Genomic DNA, 21766 nt, shown 5'->3' on the forward strand with positions numbered 1-21766 from the left:
TCAACATGTGGAAGCTAACAAACAGTGATGAACTATGTAATGATTTAACAAAAGAACACTCCTCTGAACCTCATAACAAACCTACAGTGAAATGAGAACAGCAAAATAAAAAGGCATTAAGGGTCTTCCAGTTAGACATGGGGGATTGAACCTCTATCCTCTTGAACCCTCCCTGAATTAAGGAATAAAAATGGAGAGTTAAGGAATAAAAATGGAAGAAACTACAAGGCACAGGGGACTGAAGAATAGATTCGACAGATTTGTACACTTTTCAAAGATGGAAAGCGGATGGCAAGGGGTAACTATCTTGGGTTTCCGCTTTCTCCATTCTACCAAGTGTTTTTCCATTCTGCCAGCAGGGAGGGAAGCCAACAAGAAGGAAGTCAATTCAAACAGAGAATCCTTAACAGGCTTAAGAATGGAGGGCACCAGATATGTCTGATGGCAAAGGTGTAAGGAGCTAAAAACAGGAAGGCTGGTTAAAAGTTTGCAGAAGTAACAAGACCTCCTAGATCCCTGTCCCATGCAATGTACCGAAGATTCACAATCAAAGTTTGGAGAGAAGAAATAAACGAACAAGTCTCTAGTCTTGGGGCCATTGCACACAGCTAGGTGAAACACTCATCAAAAACAATGGAGTTAAATGGAACTCTGCATGCGAAGAGTGAGACCTTTGTCAGCCCCCTTCTCTGACTAAGCTCCCAATTCTGGATGAGGCAGGAGATCAGGAGGTCCACTTTTAGGGAAACTGACAGCTTCAAGAACAAACACCTACAGATATACTAATATCAGAGAGTTTCCCAGTGCAATGGCAAGGTCTCTACCCAATATGCCAGGTCTCCCACGCATGAAAGCATGAACACACGCACATGCACAGGCTCTAAGAGGCTGTGTGTGTGTGCGCGCGCGCGCAGACGCGCGCAAATTGTATTTATTTTCTTTTTTAATTCTTTTTCTAAAATTTATTTAATCTTTATTGTATTCTAAGAGGCTTTTTGATGACTAACATATAACTATATGCATTAAGTTGAAGGTCACCAAACATTCTAACATAAAAGGCAAAGACCAAAATAATCATAAAGAATTCAGAGGAAATAGCCAAAATGAAAGCAGTAGGGAAAAAAACTGCAGAGAAGGACCTATAACAGACTCAAAAATAATCAAATATACTGAATCCCTGAAACAAAAACAACATGCTATTACAGATGAATACTCATAAAATAAATAAGAGCTATGAAAACTCAAAATGTAACAGAAAAAAAATCAGGACTAGAATATTAAAATGAGCAAATCTACCCTAAAAGTATAACCAGAAGATGAGTATAATACACAGAAGATAAGAAAACTTGGGGATCAATCAAGAAGGTCCAACAAATAACTAACAGGAATTCCCAAGGCACAGAGATATAAAGAAAAACAAAAAAAACAAACAGAAAATTAAGAGAAGGAAATTATGTGATGAATAATTCAAATTTCCAGATATGAACTTCAATATACCTAGGGCCATGATATCTCTGCACAATGCATGAACAAAGACCCACACCAAAGCACAACACTAAAACTTCTGAGGGAATACGGGTTCCAACGTGTAAATCTACATACAGTCTAAATGTCAATCAAGTATGTTTGTAGAATAAAAATGTTTTCAGAGAAACAGTTCTCATAAAAATTTTTGTGATATTGTGATTTATAATATGGAATATACATTTGGTCTTTGTCCACTGTTCCTGATACATAGCTCCTAAAACCCTTAGAATTTCCTAAGTGATGAGAACAATAAAGGTGAATGTGTTAATGAGGTTAGCTCCTGGAGGGCACCTAAGGATGGGGGCAGCTTGTCAGGAGAAACAACGAAGTGATGAGAGGGTTGGAACGTTCAGCGCCACTACCTGACCATCAGGGAAGGGACAGGGGAGGAGTCTGTAGAGTGGGTTGATGAACATGTGAAGATTCCAGGAAAAGTGGCAAGCCCTATGCATCTCTTCCATCTGGCTCTTCCTGAATTATATCCTTTTATAATAAACGATTAATCTAGTAGGTAAAACGTTTCTTTGAGTTCTGTGAGCTGCTCTAGCAAATCCATCAAACCCAAGAAGGGAGTCACTGGAGCCTCCAATCTATATAGCCAGTTAGTGAGAAGCACAGGTGATAACTTGAGCTTGTGCTGGTATGTGAACTGTGATTGGTGGGGTAGGGGATGGAAGTGGGAGGCAGTCTTGTGTAGGACTGAGTTCTTAACCTGTGAAATCTGACACTATTTCCAGGTAGACAGTGCCAGAATTGAGTTGAATTATACAATACCCAGCCAGTGTCTGAGAATTGCTTGTTAGTGTGGCCCCACCCTACATACATACCCAGACACACACACACACGCGCACACACACACACACAGGAATTGGGTCCATAACCCCTTTAAATTTATATGCCATTCATACTCTTTTAGGAATCATCTAGGAATATATATTTCACCAAAATGAAAGAGAAGAAACTAAACAAGTGAAGACACAGTCCAGAAGAGCAGTAAAGGGAGGTCCCAGGATAACCTCTATGGACACAGCCTAGAAGAAACAACCAGTGCCACCTAAAGCAGGGTGATCTGAACTCCAGGAGGGAGGCCTATGAGAAAAAACTTGAAACTGACAGACCAGTATGTGGGCCATACTGAGAAGTTAAGTGGTGCTCTCAGTTAATGGATGAACTAGTGACCAATACAGAGGAAAGCAATCAAGTGAAAAATAAGGCCACTATTAATTCCAGAGGTTTAAGGGGGGAAAAGCCCTGTAAGAAATGCAATTATAGCATAATCGGTGCCTTAGCTGTGAACGACAGGTACACAACCATACTAATGCAAATATCACAATTCGATTTAACTAGATTTTGTGGCATAACTGTGTTGGGAAGCTGTAGCAGAGGGAGGGTAAAGGGAGACAAATAATGGTTTATAGTAGGAACAAATAAAATCTAAAATGAAAAACCAAGAAAACCAAGTTTAAGGATGTTATTTTAGAAATAGGGAGATAAACACGAAGAACAGCTAGAAGACTTGAGTAGGACTCTGGACTGGGGAAGGATGTGGCAGGGAATTGCCATGCCATTTTTCATTACAACCATACAAATATATTTGAATTTTTTAAATCAACATTACTTTGTTATTTAAAACTATTTTTAAAAATTGAAAGCAAAAGACTTGAGACAAAAAAAGCCCAAATGGCCTCTGCTACAATAAAGAAGCAACAAACCCTGGCTGGTGTGGCCCAGTGGATTGAGTGTTGGCCTGTGAACCAATTGTCGCTGGTTCGATTCCCAGTCAGGGCACATAACTAAATTGCACGTCAGGTCCCCAGTTGGGGGCACGAGTGAGAGGCAACCACACAGTGATGTTTCTCTCCCTCTCTTTCTCCTTTCCTCTCTCTCTAAAAATAAATAAATAAACAAATAAATAAATTTTAAAAATAAGCCTGGCCCTATTCCATGTAAAGAAAGATTTTAAAGAACACCTGAAATCCTCAAGTAGATCATCAATAAAATTAGTATTCTAAATGTTTTCATCAAAACTAAAATCAGATCTCCGTATTTCTGGCTTTGTTTTTAACCTTAGCTGTTCTGTTCTACTACTTGAAAAATCCTTTCTTCCTAATGCCTTCCCCTTAAACATGTAATGCACATGGGGACAACAGCCCAGAACCAAGAACCAAGAGCCAATGGCAGTCTGACTCCAATGAATCGGCAAAAATCCCTATGAAATAAGCCAACCAATGAGAAAGCGCTGTGAGGACAAGGGATCAAAGTGCTGTACATTGTAAGCATCTAACAGTCTGAGTTTAAGACCCCTATGGAAATTCAGTATAAAAATTTCAAAGGTATAAGTCATACAAATATGAACAAGTTGGCAAAGTCACATGCTTTTATTTTCTTCCTAATTTCAGGCATTCATCTCACAAACTAGGAGTCCATCTCTTCTCCCTCAAGCACACATTTTATCTGATACAGGAAAACCTGTGATTTAAATCTTTAAGACAACTGATTTGGTCAGCATTTCAGGAGCGAGCTGTTACGCTACATAAGGACACACTTAGGGGATGCAGGATACTTAACCAGCCACGGAATATGCAGGTCTCAATGCTATATGAAAACGTAGTGTCTCTTGTTCAAAAATTATCACGAATTTCAAGCCAGCAAGAGCAAGGTGTTAAACCAAGGGCCAGGCCCTTCTAAGCCAGGGGGTTGCCCTGGTTGCAGGGCACACGCAGTAAAGCCCTTTGTAAGGCATTTGAGTTACAGGGGGACAGAATGGGATGAGGTGGTTTATTGCTAATTGGTAATGGCTATCTGATAAAATTCCTAAGAGAAATAAATTCTCCAGTTCCATAGTTTTTGCTATAGATTCTGAGAGAAATGTAAACATTTTAACATATTCAAGAAACTTGTTCGGAAAATAGTTGTTTGTATTGGAGTTGAGATTCAAGACCTCATGGAATTTATTTCAGTTTGGAACTTAACATTTTTTAATGAGCTGTCATGTCCAATTTGTCTTGAGATTTTAAAAACACAACAAAAGGTCACTTTTAAGAACAGGCTGGGTGATTTGCATAGTTTGCATAATAAACAAGGCACTTTTCTGCTAAGATAACTGCAAATGTGATATACAAATTACTAAATAGCATTCTCTAGCAGTACATATGTTTATGGGGGTACTTGAATAGTATGTCTCTTAGCAACCACCAATTGCTTTTCAGATTTAGAGTGGTTGAAAGCAGTCTTTAGAAATATGCTGCTACACTCTTGCCACAATAATCCACCTGAAGAAAGAACTCAAGGTTTGGCAATTCATTTTGGTCTAACGGGGAGATAATAAAGAAACCATTTTCCCAACCACTCTAACCCAGATGAAAATTACCTTTATTGGGACTAGACAAGCCTACACACTTACAGCTATTGAAGGTAGTTGCCAGGTTAGCTAAGTCTAAAATGAACATTACCCAGACACAGGTGCACTATGTAATAAATTGACTAGCTTGGATAAATCTGACAAGACTTAGATCAAGTACATAAGAAATGTTAAAGTTTATGTAAATCTACATTTAATACAAATTACAATGAAATTTAAGCAAGCCAGTCAATCTTAAATAAAAAACAAAGTGTTCAAAGGTACAAGTCACAGACTGTTTTGTGTGACCCATACAAGAACCTGGATTTTCAGCTTATCTTAAAAAATTAGATCTAGCAACACTTGGCCCAATTACCTACTGGCCAGCACTTAAGAGGGGAGGAATGGCAGCAGGTCCAAGCTGTCTAAGTCATCAGTGTTTCCACACTCCTTGGTGTCACACTCAGACTACTCCTTTATGTGTCGCTTGTCTGTCCTCTGTAAACATCTGAATGCACTATCCCTGGTTCTCACATATTAAAAAGTGCATGCTCCTGGCACTAATAAACATTTACTTGCCCACACTGATTGGAAGAAATCAGTTAGCAAATTGGAACTAATAAAAATCCAAGGACAGGAGAAACTACACTTAACATCTTTTAAAAATCTCAACAGATTTTTAAACAAAATAGAATCCAAAGGGGTTTATTTTTAGAATAGTAAAAGTCATATTTTTGAAAATCCATAACACGCTAGGTAAGACATGATACACTATAACCATGACTTCATGGAGTGAGGCTATTCAAGAAAATATGTTCAAAGAAGGGTCTCAAAGCAAGAACTGATCCCAATAAAAACAGTAGTGACAGCAACAGTATAACATTTTCTGAACACTAAGTATGTGTTGAGAATTGTTCTATGTGCTTATGTATTCACTTATTAAATCTCCACAACATCCTTTCAAGATCGATACTATTATACTGTGGATATTTTGCATGTACTTCCCGGAGTAGGTGAGGCACAGAGTTACATAACTTGCCCAAGGTCACACACTAAAAAATGGCAGAGCCTGAATTCAAACCAGTTTATACACTTAGCCACTAATCTATACTGCTTCCTGATGAGGAAGAAAAATGGGAGGTATTGAAAAGGCTCCTGAGGCAACACAGGAAGCTTTCCATCAAGCTTCAGATTTTAAAAGGACACATACAAATGATGAAAGGAAGGAAACATAACAAATGTTGAGTGTAAAAGAATGGCACAGTCTCACAAAAATAGTCTTAGAAAAACTAATGCACAAAATCAGCTGAGGTTTATGAAAATGCAAGGCAACAAAATAAGAATGTACTTATAACTGAATATTTTTACTATTCTTACTGATTATAACATATGTTTATTATTTTTAATGCAAAAAATAGAAATATAAAAATTGGAAAGTGAAGATCATTACATATAATCACATCCTATCAGACAATTAACAATTTCATATATCTCCTTTCAAAATTTTGAGTGCATATACAAACAAGCCTTTTCTCTAAAATATGACTCAGACTCAAAAAATTACAGTTTCATAATACGCATGTTTCACTTAAAAACTGATCAAGGGTAGCCCTATCTCACTCTTTTTACAAACTTATGGTTATTTCACTATAAGATGTCCAGTTTATTCAACCAACACCTCTTCTGAGAAACTTTTAAATTCTTCCCAATTTTCTAAGAATTACTAACAATGACGTATTCAATATCCTTGTACATGTACCTTAGTGTACATATCTGACTATTTCTTCTGGACTTGCTCAGTCAAAATTTAAGTTGATAGAATACTATCAGATTTGCTCTTCAGAGGATTATGCCAATTTAATGTATATGTGTATCTATCCTTCTAGCTACCTACCTATCTATTTATACATTTTCTTACGGGTTTTATAGCATACCAAGAAGGGGCTTTTCTACCCAAGCCTCTTATTATATTTTGTTCTCCTCTACCCATACCACAGTTTAAAATGTATGTACCTTTATAGTATGTTTTAATAGGTAACATGATTAATTTTCTTTTTCAAAAATTTATTTTATTTGACAACAATTTCCTTTGAAATTTTCAAATAAAAATACTGAAAATTCAATTAGAAGTGCTCTAAATATATAAATTATTTGGAGACTCTATAAATATCTCTCTGATGGAAAGTTTTCTCATCTAGGAATGTTACATTTCTGTATTTATTCAAGCTTTCTTTGAAAAATTGTATTATGCTTCATATAAATTTCCAAATTTTGTTTCAAAAGATAGAGATTTTAAAAATATTAGAATCAGCTCAGTTGGTTAAAGCATCATCTGATACGCCAAAGTTGCAGGTTCAATCCCTGGTCAGGGCATATACAAGAAGCAACTAATGAATGCATAAATGAGTGGAGTAACAAATCAATGTTTCTCTCTCTCTAAAATCAATAAATTTAAAAATTTTTTTAAATATCAGAATAAAAAAATATCCTACTATTATGGGCTGATAACATGAGGATAGTGTGAAAAGAGAAATTAATATTTAATAAGCAATTGCTATGCTCCATGCATGATACCAGCAGACATTTTTACAAGTCATATCATTTTATCATCATAACAAGCCTACCTGTAACTTGTAAGAGAAGTAACATCATTGCCATTTTACAGAAGAAAACACTGAGGCTCAGAATATTCAATAATCTACCTAAGTTTTCAGTACATGTTTAAGATTTAAGGTAGAGATCCAGTCTTTGAATCCATCATGCCAAATGAATCAAGCTTTAACAGCTGTCAGTTTGGGGGTGTTTCCCTATTGTACTTAATAATGACTGATTTATCCTGTTATCCCTATGTCATGAATGAGGAAACTGAAGCTTGAACATTAAAAAAATAAAGTTGTTAAAAGTCACATTCCAAGTAGGTAGAAAAGCCTGGGTTCAAAAGAAGTTTTTTCTTACCACTCAGCTCCTAAAATATACCTAAGAATACATAAGTGAGTCAGGATTCAAATCCAGAGCTTCCAAACTTTCTTTGATTACATCGTGTAAAAATAGCTCAATTCTTACTCTGCTCTTGTCTTTACTGACAGGAGAATGAGAGAATAAGTTGTAAAGAAAAAGCTAGCCGCTACAGAAAATAAGTTTAAATCTTGTGCCTAGAATAAATTAAGTCTAACATTTAAGAACAGAGATATATGCTGAGATCACCAAAACTTTTTTTGAGATCTTTGAGAATCAACAGAGAATAAGAAATCTGGTCAAAGAAAAGGAACAACGTAAATATCATCACAGGGTGGACTCTCACTAGTAGTAATGCCTCAAGCTCCTAAAGACCCATCCATTTCCAGCAGGTTCCAAGTCAGGAGGACCAACCTCCCAGGAAGGGACCTCAGAAGAAGCAGGCAGGGAACTGAGGCCCTACTCCTAGAAGGTGCTGGAGTGCCAGATAAGTCACCAGCAGTAGGAAAGCAGAAAGGAGGCCAACTGTAGGTTATCAACATGAATGAATAGGGTATTCCGGCAAATGGCAGCTAACATGCACCCAGGGTTTATCCCTAGCATGACCGTTAACACACTGGTTTGTCATATAATTATATACTACTCAGTGGTGCCACTGAACCTGCCAATACCCTGGCTGTCCCTTTCATGACTGATTTAAGAACTGGGATAAGCCTTGGTCTAAAGGGTAAGTTCATAAACAGATCTAGAATAGGGAATGTAAAGAAAGCCAAAGTTGTAAAAACGAGGCAGGGGCTGAAAACATGAAGTATAAATGGATGGACTTCACTATTTATACTTCATTTTTTGTCTCTGGCAAAACTTGGGACAGACAATCAACCCCATGGTTTTAAGTGCTTACAGCAACTTCAGCAATACAGAGCAGTAGCCCCAGAAGCTCACTAATGCCCCGTGGCAGATGAATGGCACCTCTTTTTATGATGAAGTTCCAAAGCTCATAGATAAGGGGAATGCTATAAACAGAAAGTTCTGGCCTTTACCATAGCATGTGACAAAGTATCTACACTCTCCTTATGAACGGAATTCTAAAGTGCAGGAAGGATATGACATTACATTCCAAAACTGGTGCAAGGATGCAATCTAAAGACTGCTGATTAATGAATCTGTGCTTTATAATAAAGGGAAGTTGCTAAAGGCATGCCACAGGCCCCTATGCTCTGTCCTAGTTTGTTTAGTACTTTTAATCAATGACTTTGATGAGGCCATTTAGCCAGCATATTTAAGAAGGTCACAGATGTGATTAAGATGAAAGACACAGTGAATAAGGTGGATGACAGATTCAAGATCCAGAAGACTTCAAAAGGCTGAGGAAAAATTATATTCTACAGAATATATGTCAGATCCTACACCTAGACAAAAAATATGGACAAGAAAACAAGAGAGACCATGGCTTTACAACAACATGCATAAAGCTAAATTAGAAGTCAGTTAAAACCACAAGCTTAACATAAATTAGCAGTGTTATTGAACAGTAAGATCTAGTGAGACTTCCTCCTTAAGAAACCTAGCCTCCAAAGGAGGAGAACCCAGCTCTAAGCTGCGCTGGACTGACAAGACTCGGGGCAGCATGTTCGGAAACAGATGTCACCTGTGAAGACAAACGGACACATGCTGAAGACTTCAAAAGCTGACAAATGAGACAGGGTTGACAGCACTACAGACTCGGCCTCGAGCAGAAAATGCATACTGACAGCTGGTAGGCTAGAATCTAGAAGCAGATGGGATTAGTTCATTCTGAACAGGACATCTGAACTACCAGAAAATTTCCCATGAATATCTGGATTTCTGTTTTTCTTGGGGCAAGAGAAGTCTGGCCGTAACTGAAGAAAGGGTAGCCAAAGCTCCCTTCAGTGGGAGTCAGTCTACCTCCTCTCGCATGACACCTGGAGACCAGGCTTACCATAAATGAGCCTGCAAGCATTTGAACTGCCACTGCTATTCTAGAGAAAAAGAGCCAAGGGGCAGATGCCAAAGCTGTGTCCTCACACCTGGAAGCTTATGTCTGGCATAGTGATGTACTGAGGGATTAGTCTGGGGAAATAAAGCCAAAGGGTACAAGGTATAGGAAGGATCAAAGTAAAAAAATATATTTTTTCTAACAAAAATGAAACAGGCTGCCTGTGTACATGGCCTCTCCTCACTGAAAAAGGGGTAAACTGAGATCACCCCTGATCAGGGTTTCAAAGAAGACTGGTTAAAGAACTAGAAGAGACAACCCAAAACATCCTTTCCAAGTCTGGGCTTCTTTGATGGTCTAATCTTAATGAGCTGTATTACTGCCAGTACCCATCCACGCAGAGAGCACAATGAGCTGGCCCTGTAGGCTTTTCAGGGAAAGAAAGCACTGGCTTCCTAGTATGATTGTAGATTTACTGTTTCCATGTCAACTAAACACAGGCTTTACTGTAGAATCATTATCTGATCCTCTCAGAGTTTAATTTACCATTCGTGTTGAGAAGCAAGGGCTACTCCTGACTTGAAGTCATTCCAAGTTCTAGTGAGGTTCAGAATCACAAGGAGGCATAATGTGTAGAAAACCAGAATAGAGGATGTGCTTGGGAAAACTTGATCTTTCTACACCTCAGTTCACTCATCTATAAAATAGGCATAAAACTTAGCCATGTCTGTTCTAGCCTGCCGTGGAAATCAAATTAAATAATGCATGTACCAATGCTCTGACAACTACACAGGTGCTACAGAAATGCAAGGACTTTCCAATACAAACACAGACCTGCTGCGTCTTGCGTTCAGTTTAACAGATATACCTTTTGCCTCCTCAGTATAAGAATCTGGATCAGTTTAGCCATTCACCCAGTAATCCATGTATCCACCTATTTACCTGCCTCTCTGTGCACATGCCAAACCTCAATTTTCCAAAGTGTCTCACGTTGAGTTGTGAGACGTGATTCCCCAGTGTGGTATCAATGTATGCTAAATGTGCAGAATAGTTCAATGATCTGCCCATGTAACCAGAGGGAAAGGGGTGTATAGGTGTCAATAAGCCCCACAGGCAAGGCACCAGAGCTCCTTTCCACCTCTTAGCTGACAGCTGAATTAGGATTTAATTCCACTCAACCACATTACTGGGGATATTTAGGAGTTTCTATGATCCTCAGCTCCTTGGAACTAGCCTGCTTTTGGCATTCTACTAGGCTGAACCATATGAAACTGCTGTGTTTTGAATGTCAAAAACAGTCAAAATATCAGCTATGGCTCAATCTAATATCCAGAATCCTATACGCATTCATTTTATTAGGGAGAGACAATGAGGTCATCATGAAAGCTATCAAATTTGATCCAGGTAAGGCATAGGGGAGATCAATTCTTGCCAAATTAATGGTTTACATTTAAAGTTTTCACTGGGACACTTGGATCACTCAGAAACAGATATTTGTTCTTTTCTACATGTGGTGCCTCATGTATCACTCAGAAAGGAGTTCCAACAGTCCATATACCAGTTGGCTCAAGTACCCATTTTTATAGGTGAATGTCAACAAGAGAAAGGAGATGTCACCTAAAACCTCAGTGCCACAGAAGTACCCAAGACCCAGATGAAAAGGAAGATATGATCAATGGTTATAAAACGTAAAATGACAAATCAGGAAAAACTTGTACTCTGATAAGTTCAAAACAGAAAGATGATAGTTAACCCTTCAGCGAAATTTTTGAAGTGTTGAGCTGTGCTATTTCCTAGGTGTGAAAGCTCACCAGTTAGTTCTCTGACTTTAATTATTTTTAAAGGTTACTCTGGACCATGCCAACTCGGTTTTAACAGATCTATGCAATAATTCCTTAAGAATCCTGATGCAAATAGTAACTTTCAAGCTACATAAAAATTCACACAAACTAGAGTTATATATAAAATTCCTTTATAATTAAATTTGAGGGGAAAAAACTTCAGGGATTTAGGCATTAACATTCCTTATTATTTAAAATGTAATTAATTTCCAGCACAATAAATTAACGAGGTAGTTATTATTTTTAATGGGCATTAATGGAAATTATAACTACCATTGCAAGATTTTGCAAACGTCAAGAGAAATGAGGTAAAGTATTATCAACTAAATAACAAACATATGCAACCACAAGAATTTGCTTACCTGTAATACAAATTTCTGATCTATGTATTTTTTGGCAATGCTGGGTTGGAATTCTTGGCTCTCCAAAAACCGTATGAAAAATTCATATACAAGCTGTAAAAAACAATGAAATTCAAATTATAATTCACTGAGAATAGTATCAAAAACCATGAAAAGCCTATAACATTAAAATTGACAAGTCTCAAATGTTTAATCACTATTACACACCTGAAACTAATACAACGTTATATATCAACTATACTTTAATTTTAAAAAGACTGTAAAAGAAAACATGACAGGTCTTAGAAAATTGGGTTTTAACATAAATTGACTAGCTATGCTAGACTTTCATTGTGGCTCACAATTGCTGTTATGCTTTTTAACTTTTTAAATCAAAAATTAAAAAACACAGCGAAATAAAAATCCCCTGTAATCTTGTCACTCAGAGATACATTAAGATTTTAATGTATAAACCTCCCAATTTTTCTCTATAGTTCTACAACTGTAAATATAAATGTACTATAAATATATTTTATGTGGTTTTGTAAACTACTTTTACCATCTAAACCAGCAATTTTCAACCAGTGTGCTAAAATTTTTACTGACTTCTTTTCTCTTAGATTGTCAAATTAGAGAAGAAAAAAAAAAAGACAACAGCCAACACAACAATGGCCTTATGATGTGACTCCCCTGTCCTGAACCATAAATATGTAGGGCATATAATAGAGCTGTATTTTATTGGTCACATCACATGTTAAGATTATGTCTCACTGGTTAATTCTTGGCACCAGAAATTCTTATATACAAGTATAGGCACCTGATTTTTTTTAAAGTAACTGTGGAGCAAAAAGGATGGAAAAATTACAATTTTTTTTGTAAATCAATCAAAATTATACTTATTTTTGTGTGTCAGATTGGCAAAAAGTAATTTTTTGGTATGCCGCAGAATTTTAGTAATTAGTTTATGTGTGCCATGAGACAAAAAAGGTTGAAAATTGCTGGTCTAAACAATATATTATGAACAATTTATGTTAACAATATCTAAGCCATTTTTCTTAATAGCTACAAGTAGTAGTCCATTATATATAATTTCCTATGCTTGGACATTTAAGTAGTTCTGAATTACTTCTCTATCACATTATCCCACAATATACATCATATTGTATAACATACAGCAGTGTGCACTTGCTCAATTATTTTATGAGGAGATACTCCTAGAACTGGAATTGTTAGATCAAAAGATATTCAAACATTTCAGAATTTTCAACAGTTATTGACAAATTTCCTTTCAGAAAGTTCATGGCACATTACACTCCTCTAAGCAGCATATGATGGCAGAATATTCTCATCTGCAAAGAGTAAGGGCAGTACCAGCTAGAGTCAGTCCTGAATAACTGTTCTGATGGACAGCAGGGGATCCCTGCTTATGCTCTTTGCGTAATAAATCTACGTTCAAGTACACACAAGATCCTGGTCTAGGACACAAAAGTATATTAAAACCAGAACTTTGAGAGAGAGACACTGGCTTGGAAGCATAGCTCTGTCTCTTACTAACTGTGTAACCCTAGGTAAGTTAATTTCTCTAAAACTCTTTCTTCAACTGTAAAATGAGGATGATAATCCTTAAGATTAAATGTGAGAATATATACAAAGCCCTTTCCACAGACTAACTCAATCACCACTGTCACTATTGCCTAAAACAGCATTCTCAAACTTTATAGTCTCACTTTACATTTAAAAATGATTTAAGACCCCCAAAAGCTTTTGTTTATATATTACTATATTATATATGTTTAGAACATTTAGATGATTATAGTATATATACTACAGAAAATTTTAAATATATTTTATTATTTCATTTTAAAACAATAAAATATATTACATGTTAACATAAATCATATATTTTTGTAAAAATAACTTTAATTTCCAAAAATATTATTGAGAAGGAAGGAACTACTTTTTATTTTTGCACATCTCTTTAAAGGCATGTTAGAATACTGTAACTGTCTTATCTACTTCTGTATTCAATCTACTTGGTTGAAGAATATCAAGAATACAAATTTTAATTCTAAATTTTGCTTGAGTGCTCTGATTTTATTAGTGGTAACAATCGGGGTTTTTTTGTGTGTGCATTTTAGAGAAAATATCCACCAAATGCCCAAGCCAGAATAACCCTAATTTGTCAACTATTCCTTCAGATAAAAATGATATTTCATTGAAATATAGTTGCAGCTCAAAACCATCACAAAAGTGCTTTAGCAAGAGACACCATTATACTTCTGTGAGCAGCAGAGGTGCTGTATGCATATTCCTATTTCTTTATGAAGAATATGTTTTTAAAGTGTGTATTCAACGGTCAAAATTTAATAAAATTAATAACTTTCTGCTGCTTTTTCAAGGACATTTTAAGTGAAAATGCCTTTTTAAAAAATTGTAAGTACATGGCAGTGAAGTATAAGATAAGACTGCTAGGCAAATTTGACAGAACTGTCTTGATTTGCACTAAGGAAATAGCAATTTCAGCCACTGTCACTTTTACAACTGGTAGTGCAAATGTCAACACAGTGAAAAGAGCAAATAATGCAGTATTGTTATAAAACTAGTTTTGACATTGCAGGCCACTGAAAATCAGGTCTCAGATCCAGGGTCTGCAGATACCACTACCCCAAATATATCATATAGTAACCTTCTAACTTCAGACACTAATTTACCACCTAGATTAGGGATTAACATCAGAATTTTACTTCTTTATAAAATTATGTTTTTGTCTTTGAAACTCTGAATTCAGAAAAACTCCTTCCCCACTGATTTGAAAACTACTGTCAAGTTGTACATATTGTTCTCCTAGTCATAATAACACCTGAGTCCCAACACATCCTAGAGGAATTGTTCTTTTTTTCAATACACTAGTCTTTCAAATCTTAGCTTTACAAATAGAATGTAAGCCTTGTTCAGTATCCCACAAAGTGCAGAGATTCTCATCTTCCAGACCTGACGTATGGGCTAGCACAGCGGGACTGGCCAAGTGCTCTCTCCTCTCTGGTCCCTTAAAGCAGTTATGGTTTCAAACAGTTTGGTGAAAACACTTCTGAATACTTATTAATAAGCATAAATGTTCTCTGTACTTAAAAGACAGATTTTTACCTCAGAATCAAAACTCTCCCTTGAGTTTCTAAAAGGGAAGACTAGGAACTTGGAGAAAATCAATTACTTTTCAAGGTCACATAAAATACTCTAAGGAACATTTTAATGCTTTTCAGTCTTAAGTGAAAAGTATTAAAAACAATCCCTTACTTGTAAATGGGAGTCCAATAAAATTGTATTATACTGGAAATATATTCAGACCCCATTTCAGAAAATACACAAAGAATAACCATGGTAACTATGGAATACCAGGTTAAAATATATAAATACAGATCATAAAAAGGATCAAATAACACATACAGTAGACTACTTGACATAGCTGAACTAATATTTGTGGATTTAATATTCTTTTTTCTATTAATATTTTTAAATACCCCCAAAGATCCATGATTCATTATAATAAGTGGTGTTGTGTAGACCACAAACTTAAATCAAAGATGAGGTGTGCAGGACCAGTCAATTAGTTGTGCAAAGAGCCTTGCCATTCACCCAACCACATCTCAAAAAGTAACACAACTGTATTGAGATGTGATGGTTGGGTTATCATTTTAAACACTTGCTTCTTTGTAAGTGTGGTCCAAAAGCAGAAGCACAGTGCTAAAGCTGGAGTTACGAAAAAGTGAAAAGGTCTAAGAAAGTGCTATGTTTTAACAGAAAAAACAGATTGTTTGATCAATTAAAAAGTAAAATGTTGAATTTGGAGATGAATCACTATGACGTGAATGACCTATCATGAACAGAAAAGGTTTCTTAAACGTTCAATGAGTGCTCTTGCCAGTACTAAACCCATCTATCGGTGAAAATGGAAAGGTGACTAATTTGTGGACTCAGAATGTACAGAGGGAACACAGGCTTCCTGACACAAGTCAGGGGCCTGTGTAAAGACACTCACGAAGCAATAACAGTGAGGGCAACAGTGTACCTACTGAATTGGTCTTTACTATAAAGGAAGGTTGAAACACAGATGAAATCAGCCTATTTTGAATATAATTTGTGACTCTATATCCAAAAGGGTACAAATAGAGTCAGCCTATTTTGAAAACAATTTGTGACTTTATATACAAAACAGTACAAACCTCATCATCACTCCTCACTGTTGCTTTGGTTTTAGAGTTTAAGATGAAGTAATGGTTAATGTTCCTGTAGTAATGATAACAGTGTAAGCTAGAAATTTTTGGTGGCAGAATTTAGTTTAGTAGCTTTAGAAATAAAGTTGGTCTTGTATTTATAGTCATTAAGCTTGGAAGGATTAACTAAAATATTGAGGTAAACTTTATTGTACTTTAGGGTAAACATATCTATGGTGATTGCGATTTTTAGAGTATTTCAAAAGCTCTTGCAAAGGGCCAGAGTAGTCTACTATCTCTTCTTTGGGATGTAGAGAAGACAAACAGAAGGTTTTTCTCTCTTTTCCACCATAACATGTGGAACTTTTCTTTTGTCACAATCTGGGATATACTATGAAAAGTACAAATAGTTTTGCAAATTTCTTTTTTCTTTGTAGATAGCATGTCTGGCACCTTAAAAAGAAATCAAGGTTTAAAAAAAAAAAAGAAATCAAGCATCTAAGGTAATAAATCAACTATAGCATTTTAATTAATGCATTCAGTCTTGGCGTTAGCAGCAGAAACACATACGTATAACACACCTGGGTAAGAGCTGAGAGCAGAGCCCCTGAAAACTCTTTACATAACCAGGAAATAGCACACATGTATATCGGTAGCAAACCTGTGTTGTCAAAGCAGGACAGGGAATGCTGCAAAGGTTTGTCAAAAATTCTGAAGTGCAGAAAAAAAGAAACCCTTAGAATGTCTGTAGGCCTTATCTCCCTGCTGCACAGGTTTCTATGCTTCAGAATAGTAACGTGAGCACAGCTACAAAGATGCAGTGGCTTCTGCCTCGAGGTGGAGACGTGCAAGGTTATATTCTTTCTCTTCCATTCCCTGGCTAGTCCTCTGAGGACAATCTGGCGTAGTGAAGATGACTTTGGGGTTCACTGCATTCAATTTCCATGTTCTATTCTTTTGAGGAATGTTGGTCTAGAGAAGGCAGACAGGAGAGGAGGATGGAAAATGACCAGTATGAAAAAGTCAACACGGGAAAGGAGAGGCAGGGAAGGAGGGATGTCCTTGTTCTGTCCTGGTACATGAATATGACTGGAAAGCATGGCCTTTCTCGGGGCGCGAGAACAAAACTGGCCATCATACAAGCTTTGCCTCAGCTGTTGCTCTTCCTTACAACACTTTGAAATAGCTATTGCAATTTGTTTTTGCCCTTCCAGGCTAAAAAACACATTTGTGGTTATCATGGAGACAGGCATACAGTACCCAGGATACCCACTGCTGAAAATGAGATGTGTACTCTGCGCCCTGATCACATCTAACTGATATGAACGTGAGAACAGTTCTGCGCTGGTCTGAGGTTCCAGCAGGAAGCACCACATAGGAACGCATAATAAAAGAGTAAGAGCTGCCAGCTGGAGTGTAACACGGGAGGGCCCGCACTAAAGCATTACACTGAAACATGACTTTATAGTCTTTGGCATCCTAATTATCAAGAATAATAAACATAAAAAGCATTCTCTAGTTTCCCATTAATGTACTGTAATTTGATTTCTCAGTGAATAAAGGCATTCAGGAAATTCCCATGCCAATAAGCAAATAAGTTAATGGATCTTTCTTTTCTAACAAATGGTAGTTCAGAGTACCTGTAAGTGTGGCCACGATGCCTCAAGGGTAGGTTCATCTTCTTCTGGATCAAATTCATTGCTGTCACTAGGAGGAAGAGTTCTGAATATATTGCAAGATACCTAAAAATAAACAAGCAGCAGAGTTAGCTGGAAGTACCTCCTGGGCAGCCTTATACAAGGTCTTTGCCGCCAGCGAAAGGGAACCCAGACAACAGATGACAAGGGGCACCACCAAACTGAAACGGGGACCACTTTCCATAGTCTTTGAGGTTGGGACCACCTCTAGGCAGAGCTGGAAAGCTGCAAAGCAGCACCTTCTACCCTCCTGAACAGGACTCCCTGTCCTTATACGGTCACTCCCACTCCAGGTTCCTGTGACTGTATACCTTCCATCAAAGCCTGCTTTTGGTTACTTACCAGTCAAACAGGCTTCTAATTAACCAACTGACACTAAGATATAAATAACTGCTAATGGGCTTCATGTATTACCTTTCTCAGGCTTATTCACAGGTTGCCAATTTACCGTTGAACTAATGGTGAAATGTCAGGCACTCACAAAAAGTACGTCAGATAAGATACTTTGGAACTTTTCTAACATGCTTATCACAGTCATACCTAACCCATTCTCAGTTGGTTTACAAAATAATAGCAATACCCAGGGTAAGATACAAACCTCTATAAACCAGGCATTCCTTTCACAGGTAATTTCCAAATTATATGCTAGTTGCTCAGAGAATGGCCATGTGTTAGTAACTGTTAAAACTGGGTGACGACAAGATGAGGATTCATTATACTATTATACTATTTCTGTATATTCAAAGATTTCTATAGTGAAATGCTTATTTTTAAATGCTGTTGCTACTATTCTGAGATTACTTTTTAATTCCTATTCTGTTTCTTGTCCTACTTACTCACCTATCTTCTCCTAAGTATCCTGAGCATCTCCAAACATCCTCAGATCTGAAGAATAAAACCAGAGGAGAAAAGGCAGGGGGTTGGGGGGAGTATATGTGTAGAAAGCAGAAAAAGAAAAGGAAGGAGATATTGCACCAAAGCCTTTCCTGGACTTTCTATGTAATGCAGAAAATAGTAAGCTTTAATATACTGATCTGAAAGAGGGAAGAAGGAAGGCATTTGGGGCTCATAAAATCTAAGTGCGCTTATTCATTCAACAAATATTTATTGAGTGCCCCTTATGTATGTGCACACACTGTTCTAGGCACCAAGAAAACAGCAGTGAGCAAAGCAGATAAAAATCTGTGCCCTCATGGAGCTTATATTCTAGTTCAAGTCACACTATTCCAATTTCCTAACTAGGAAACTGAGCCCAGATGAGAAAGCCAAGGAAAAGAGATTCAATTCTATTTTAAGTGCCATCGGAAGCCGCCAACGGATCTTAAACAGAAAAGTGACATGACTTGATTTTTGCTTTATTTTTAAGAAGTGATTCTGGTAGCTATGTATAGAACAGGCCAGAAAAAGACAAGCCAGAAGCCTGTGAAAGTAGTAAGAGGTGATGATGCTTTGGACTAGGATGGTGGCAGAGGAGGCAGAAATAGATCAACTCAATGTATACACTGCTGACTTGGATATATGGGGTGAAGGAAAGGAAAGAATCAAGACAGAGTCATAGATTTAATGCCATTTACCCAACATGGAGATAGTGTGGAAAGGGACAAGGTTTCTTTGTTTGCTTGTTTTGCTGGGGTGACCCAGAAATCCAGTTAGGAATGTGCTAAGGGAGCAGTAAGTAGGAGGCAATCGGACATATAAATCTGGGCTTCAGAGCTGAACATGTCAGGACTGGAGACAAAAGAATTCATCATCATACACAATATTTACAACCACAGGGCTGATGCGACACCTTGGAATGGAGTAGAGAGGGGAAAGGGTCCTCAGGCACCCAACATTTAGAAATCAGATAGAAAAAGAACAGTCAATAAAGGCAAATGAAAAGGAGTAGGAGGTAGAAGAAAAGTAGAGTCTGGAGGTCTCAGTAGCTCAGAGTGTCTTAAGAAAGAAGTCAACAGCAGCAAATGCTATTCTGAAATTAAGAGGAGCATAGAGCAGTATCTATTGGATTTAGCAGGCCTATAAATTGGTACTATTATTATCCCCATTTTACCACTGAGAAAACAAGTACAGGTGTTGTTAAGATCTCAGGCTGCAGTTAGTAACCAGCAGCTACAACAGAACCCAAGTTGTCAAGCTCCACCACTACACTCTAGAAGAGTAGGCAGACCACCTCTTTCGATCTACTTTAGTATAGATAACTGAAAAAAAATTGTATTAGAATGTTTTTGCTCTGGCTAATAACAGCATGAACAGTTCTATTATTTTATTTTTGTCCCTTCCAATGATTATTAGAAATTATGTATACAAAGAAACTAATGACTTTTCAGATAACCATCAACCTATGACTTCTCTTCAGTCAATCACACTGCAGTCACAAGGGCAAAGGTCTTTTAATTACTTGCTTTTGAATCTTCACTAAACTATACATATATTTCAAAAACTGAATTGTTTTCATTCCCACTAAGGCATTTATATTTACTGTACTCTATAACAAAGTTTTCTTCCTCTCCCGATATGTAGAAGTGAACCATAAAAGTGGAGGAGGAAGAGGAGGAAGAGAAGGTGGCTTCTGTATAGTAAAAATCTGGATAGAAACTTCTGTTCCTCTGTACTATTGGACATATAAACTCTCTGACAATACCCACTATGTCTTGCAGCAACTGTCTGCATATTTGTTTGTCTCTCCCCACCAATCAAGAATATTCAGTGGTATTCACATTTGTTATCCTAGCATATATGAAGCATCAAATAAGTACTCACAAAATAAAAGTGCTTTACTGAGTTTACTTTTAAACATTCACCAGATGAGAAATTAGGAAGTACAAACCTGTTGGGCTGGACAATTAAGCACTGGCTCAGCTAGTTAAGTAGTTATCTAGTACATTTGGAAAGAATATCAAAGCATATCATCAGGTATCATGGAAATGGCCAAGGCTTTGACCCAATCTGCCACAAAGTAGGTGTTTAATAAAAATATCATGAATGAATGAATCATTGCTTCCATCCTCGGACTCTATCCTAAGAAACTAAACCAAGACAAGACTGGGGGAAAAGAAAAACTATTTAAAACAGACATTTGCAACATTCTTCAAAAAGCCTAAATTTGGTAATAATCCTTATGTCCAATATCAGAGAGGTACATCAAGTTAGTGGGATATTGTGCAGCATTAAAGACAATGGCTATATGGAAGCACAGAGAAATGTCTATAAAGATTTAGGTGGGAAGACAATTGAAAATGGTATGACTATAACTTTAAAGAATGGATATGGGTAACTAAAGGGAAATTAAGAAAAGCTATATTAAAGCAAGAATGTGGATGATAAAGTAGGTAGTTACTATTTTCCTCTTGAGACACACCAATAAGTCCTAAATCTATAAAAAGCATAAGTTAAAAACATATAATATGTAAGTTATGTCTTTAATTTCAAGATGCAAATGGGCTCTTGAGTTTGTTTGAACAAGATCATTACTGTCAGGAGAGAGTTAAAAATCAGAGCCTCCCACAATGCCTCAGAGTCTAGCTCAAAGGTGAATCATTGAAGGAAGGACTGAATGAATGGACCAGTTTAACTGCACAGTTTAGCTCCAAAACCATGAGTTCAAACTGGGTTATCCAAGGATAGGCGTGAAGGAGATCCCTAAGTCCCCTAATTTTTCTGCAACATTTTGTATGTGGGCCCAATTTGGGAAAATAAGTTGCCTTCATCAGGTTTTCAAAAGACTTCCTAGCTCTAAAAATGGTTAAAAACACTGCCCAAAAGGGTAAATATGCTTCCATTAAATCTTCCTTTATCACTGGCAGCCATTTCTGACTTATAGCCCAGTGTTAAATAGATGATTGAATAGACAGTGTTATTAAATAGGTAATGGCAGTTACATGCTTATGCAAATACATC

At 36.9% G+C, this 21766-nt stretch overlaps 1 protein-coding gene across 3 annotated transcripts in view; it reads right to left on the reverse strand.

The window, feature by feature from the left end:
- Positions 1-21766, reverse strand: part of PPP2R5E (protein phosphatase 2 regulatory subunit B'epsilon) — a 134133-nt gene that overhangs the window by 21202 nt on the left and 91165 nt on the right. For all 3 annotated transcript variants that reach the window (XM_090270966.1, XM_090270965.1, XM_090270964.1), the window contains exons 4-5: positions 17813-17914; positions 11983-12075 (exon numbers count right to left, since the gene is read on the reverse strand). In XM_090270966.1, coding sequence (XP_090127092.1) covers positions 11983-12075; positions 17813-17914 — 195 coding nt within the window. The remainder of the gene's footprint in view (positions 1-11982; positions 12076-17812; positions 17915-21766) is intronic.

The sequence above is a fragment of the Furipterus horrens genome, unplaced genomic scaffold (genome assembly GCF_987537825.1).
Source record: "Furipterus horrens unplaced genomic scaffold, mFurHor1.1.pri manual_scaffold_3, whole genome shotgun sequence".
Lineage (NCBI taxonomy): Eukaryota > Metazoa > Chordata > Mammalia > Chiroptera > Furipteridae > Furipterus > Furipterus horrens.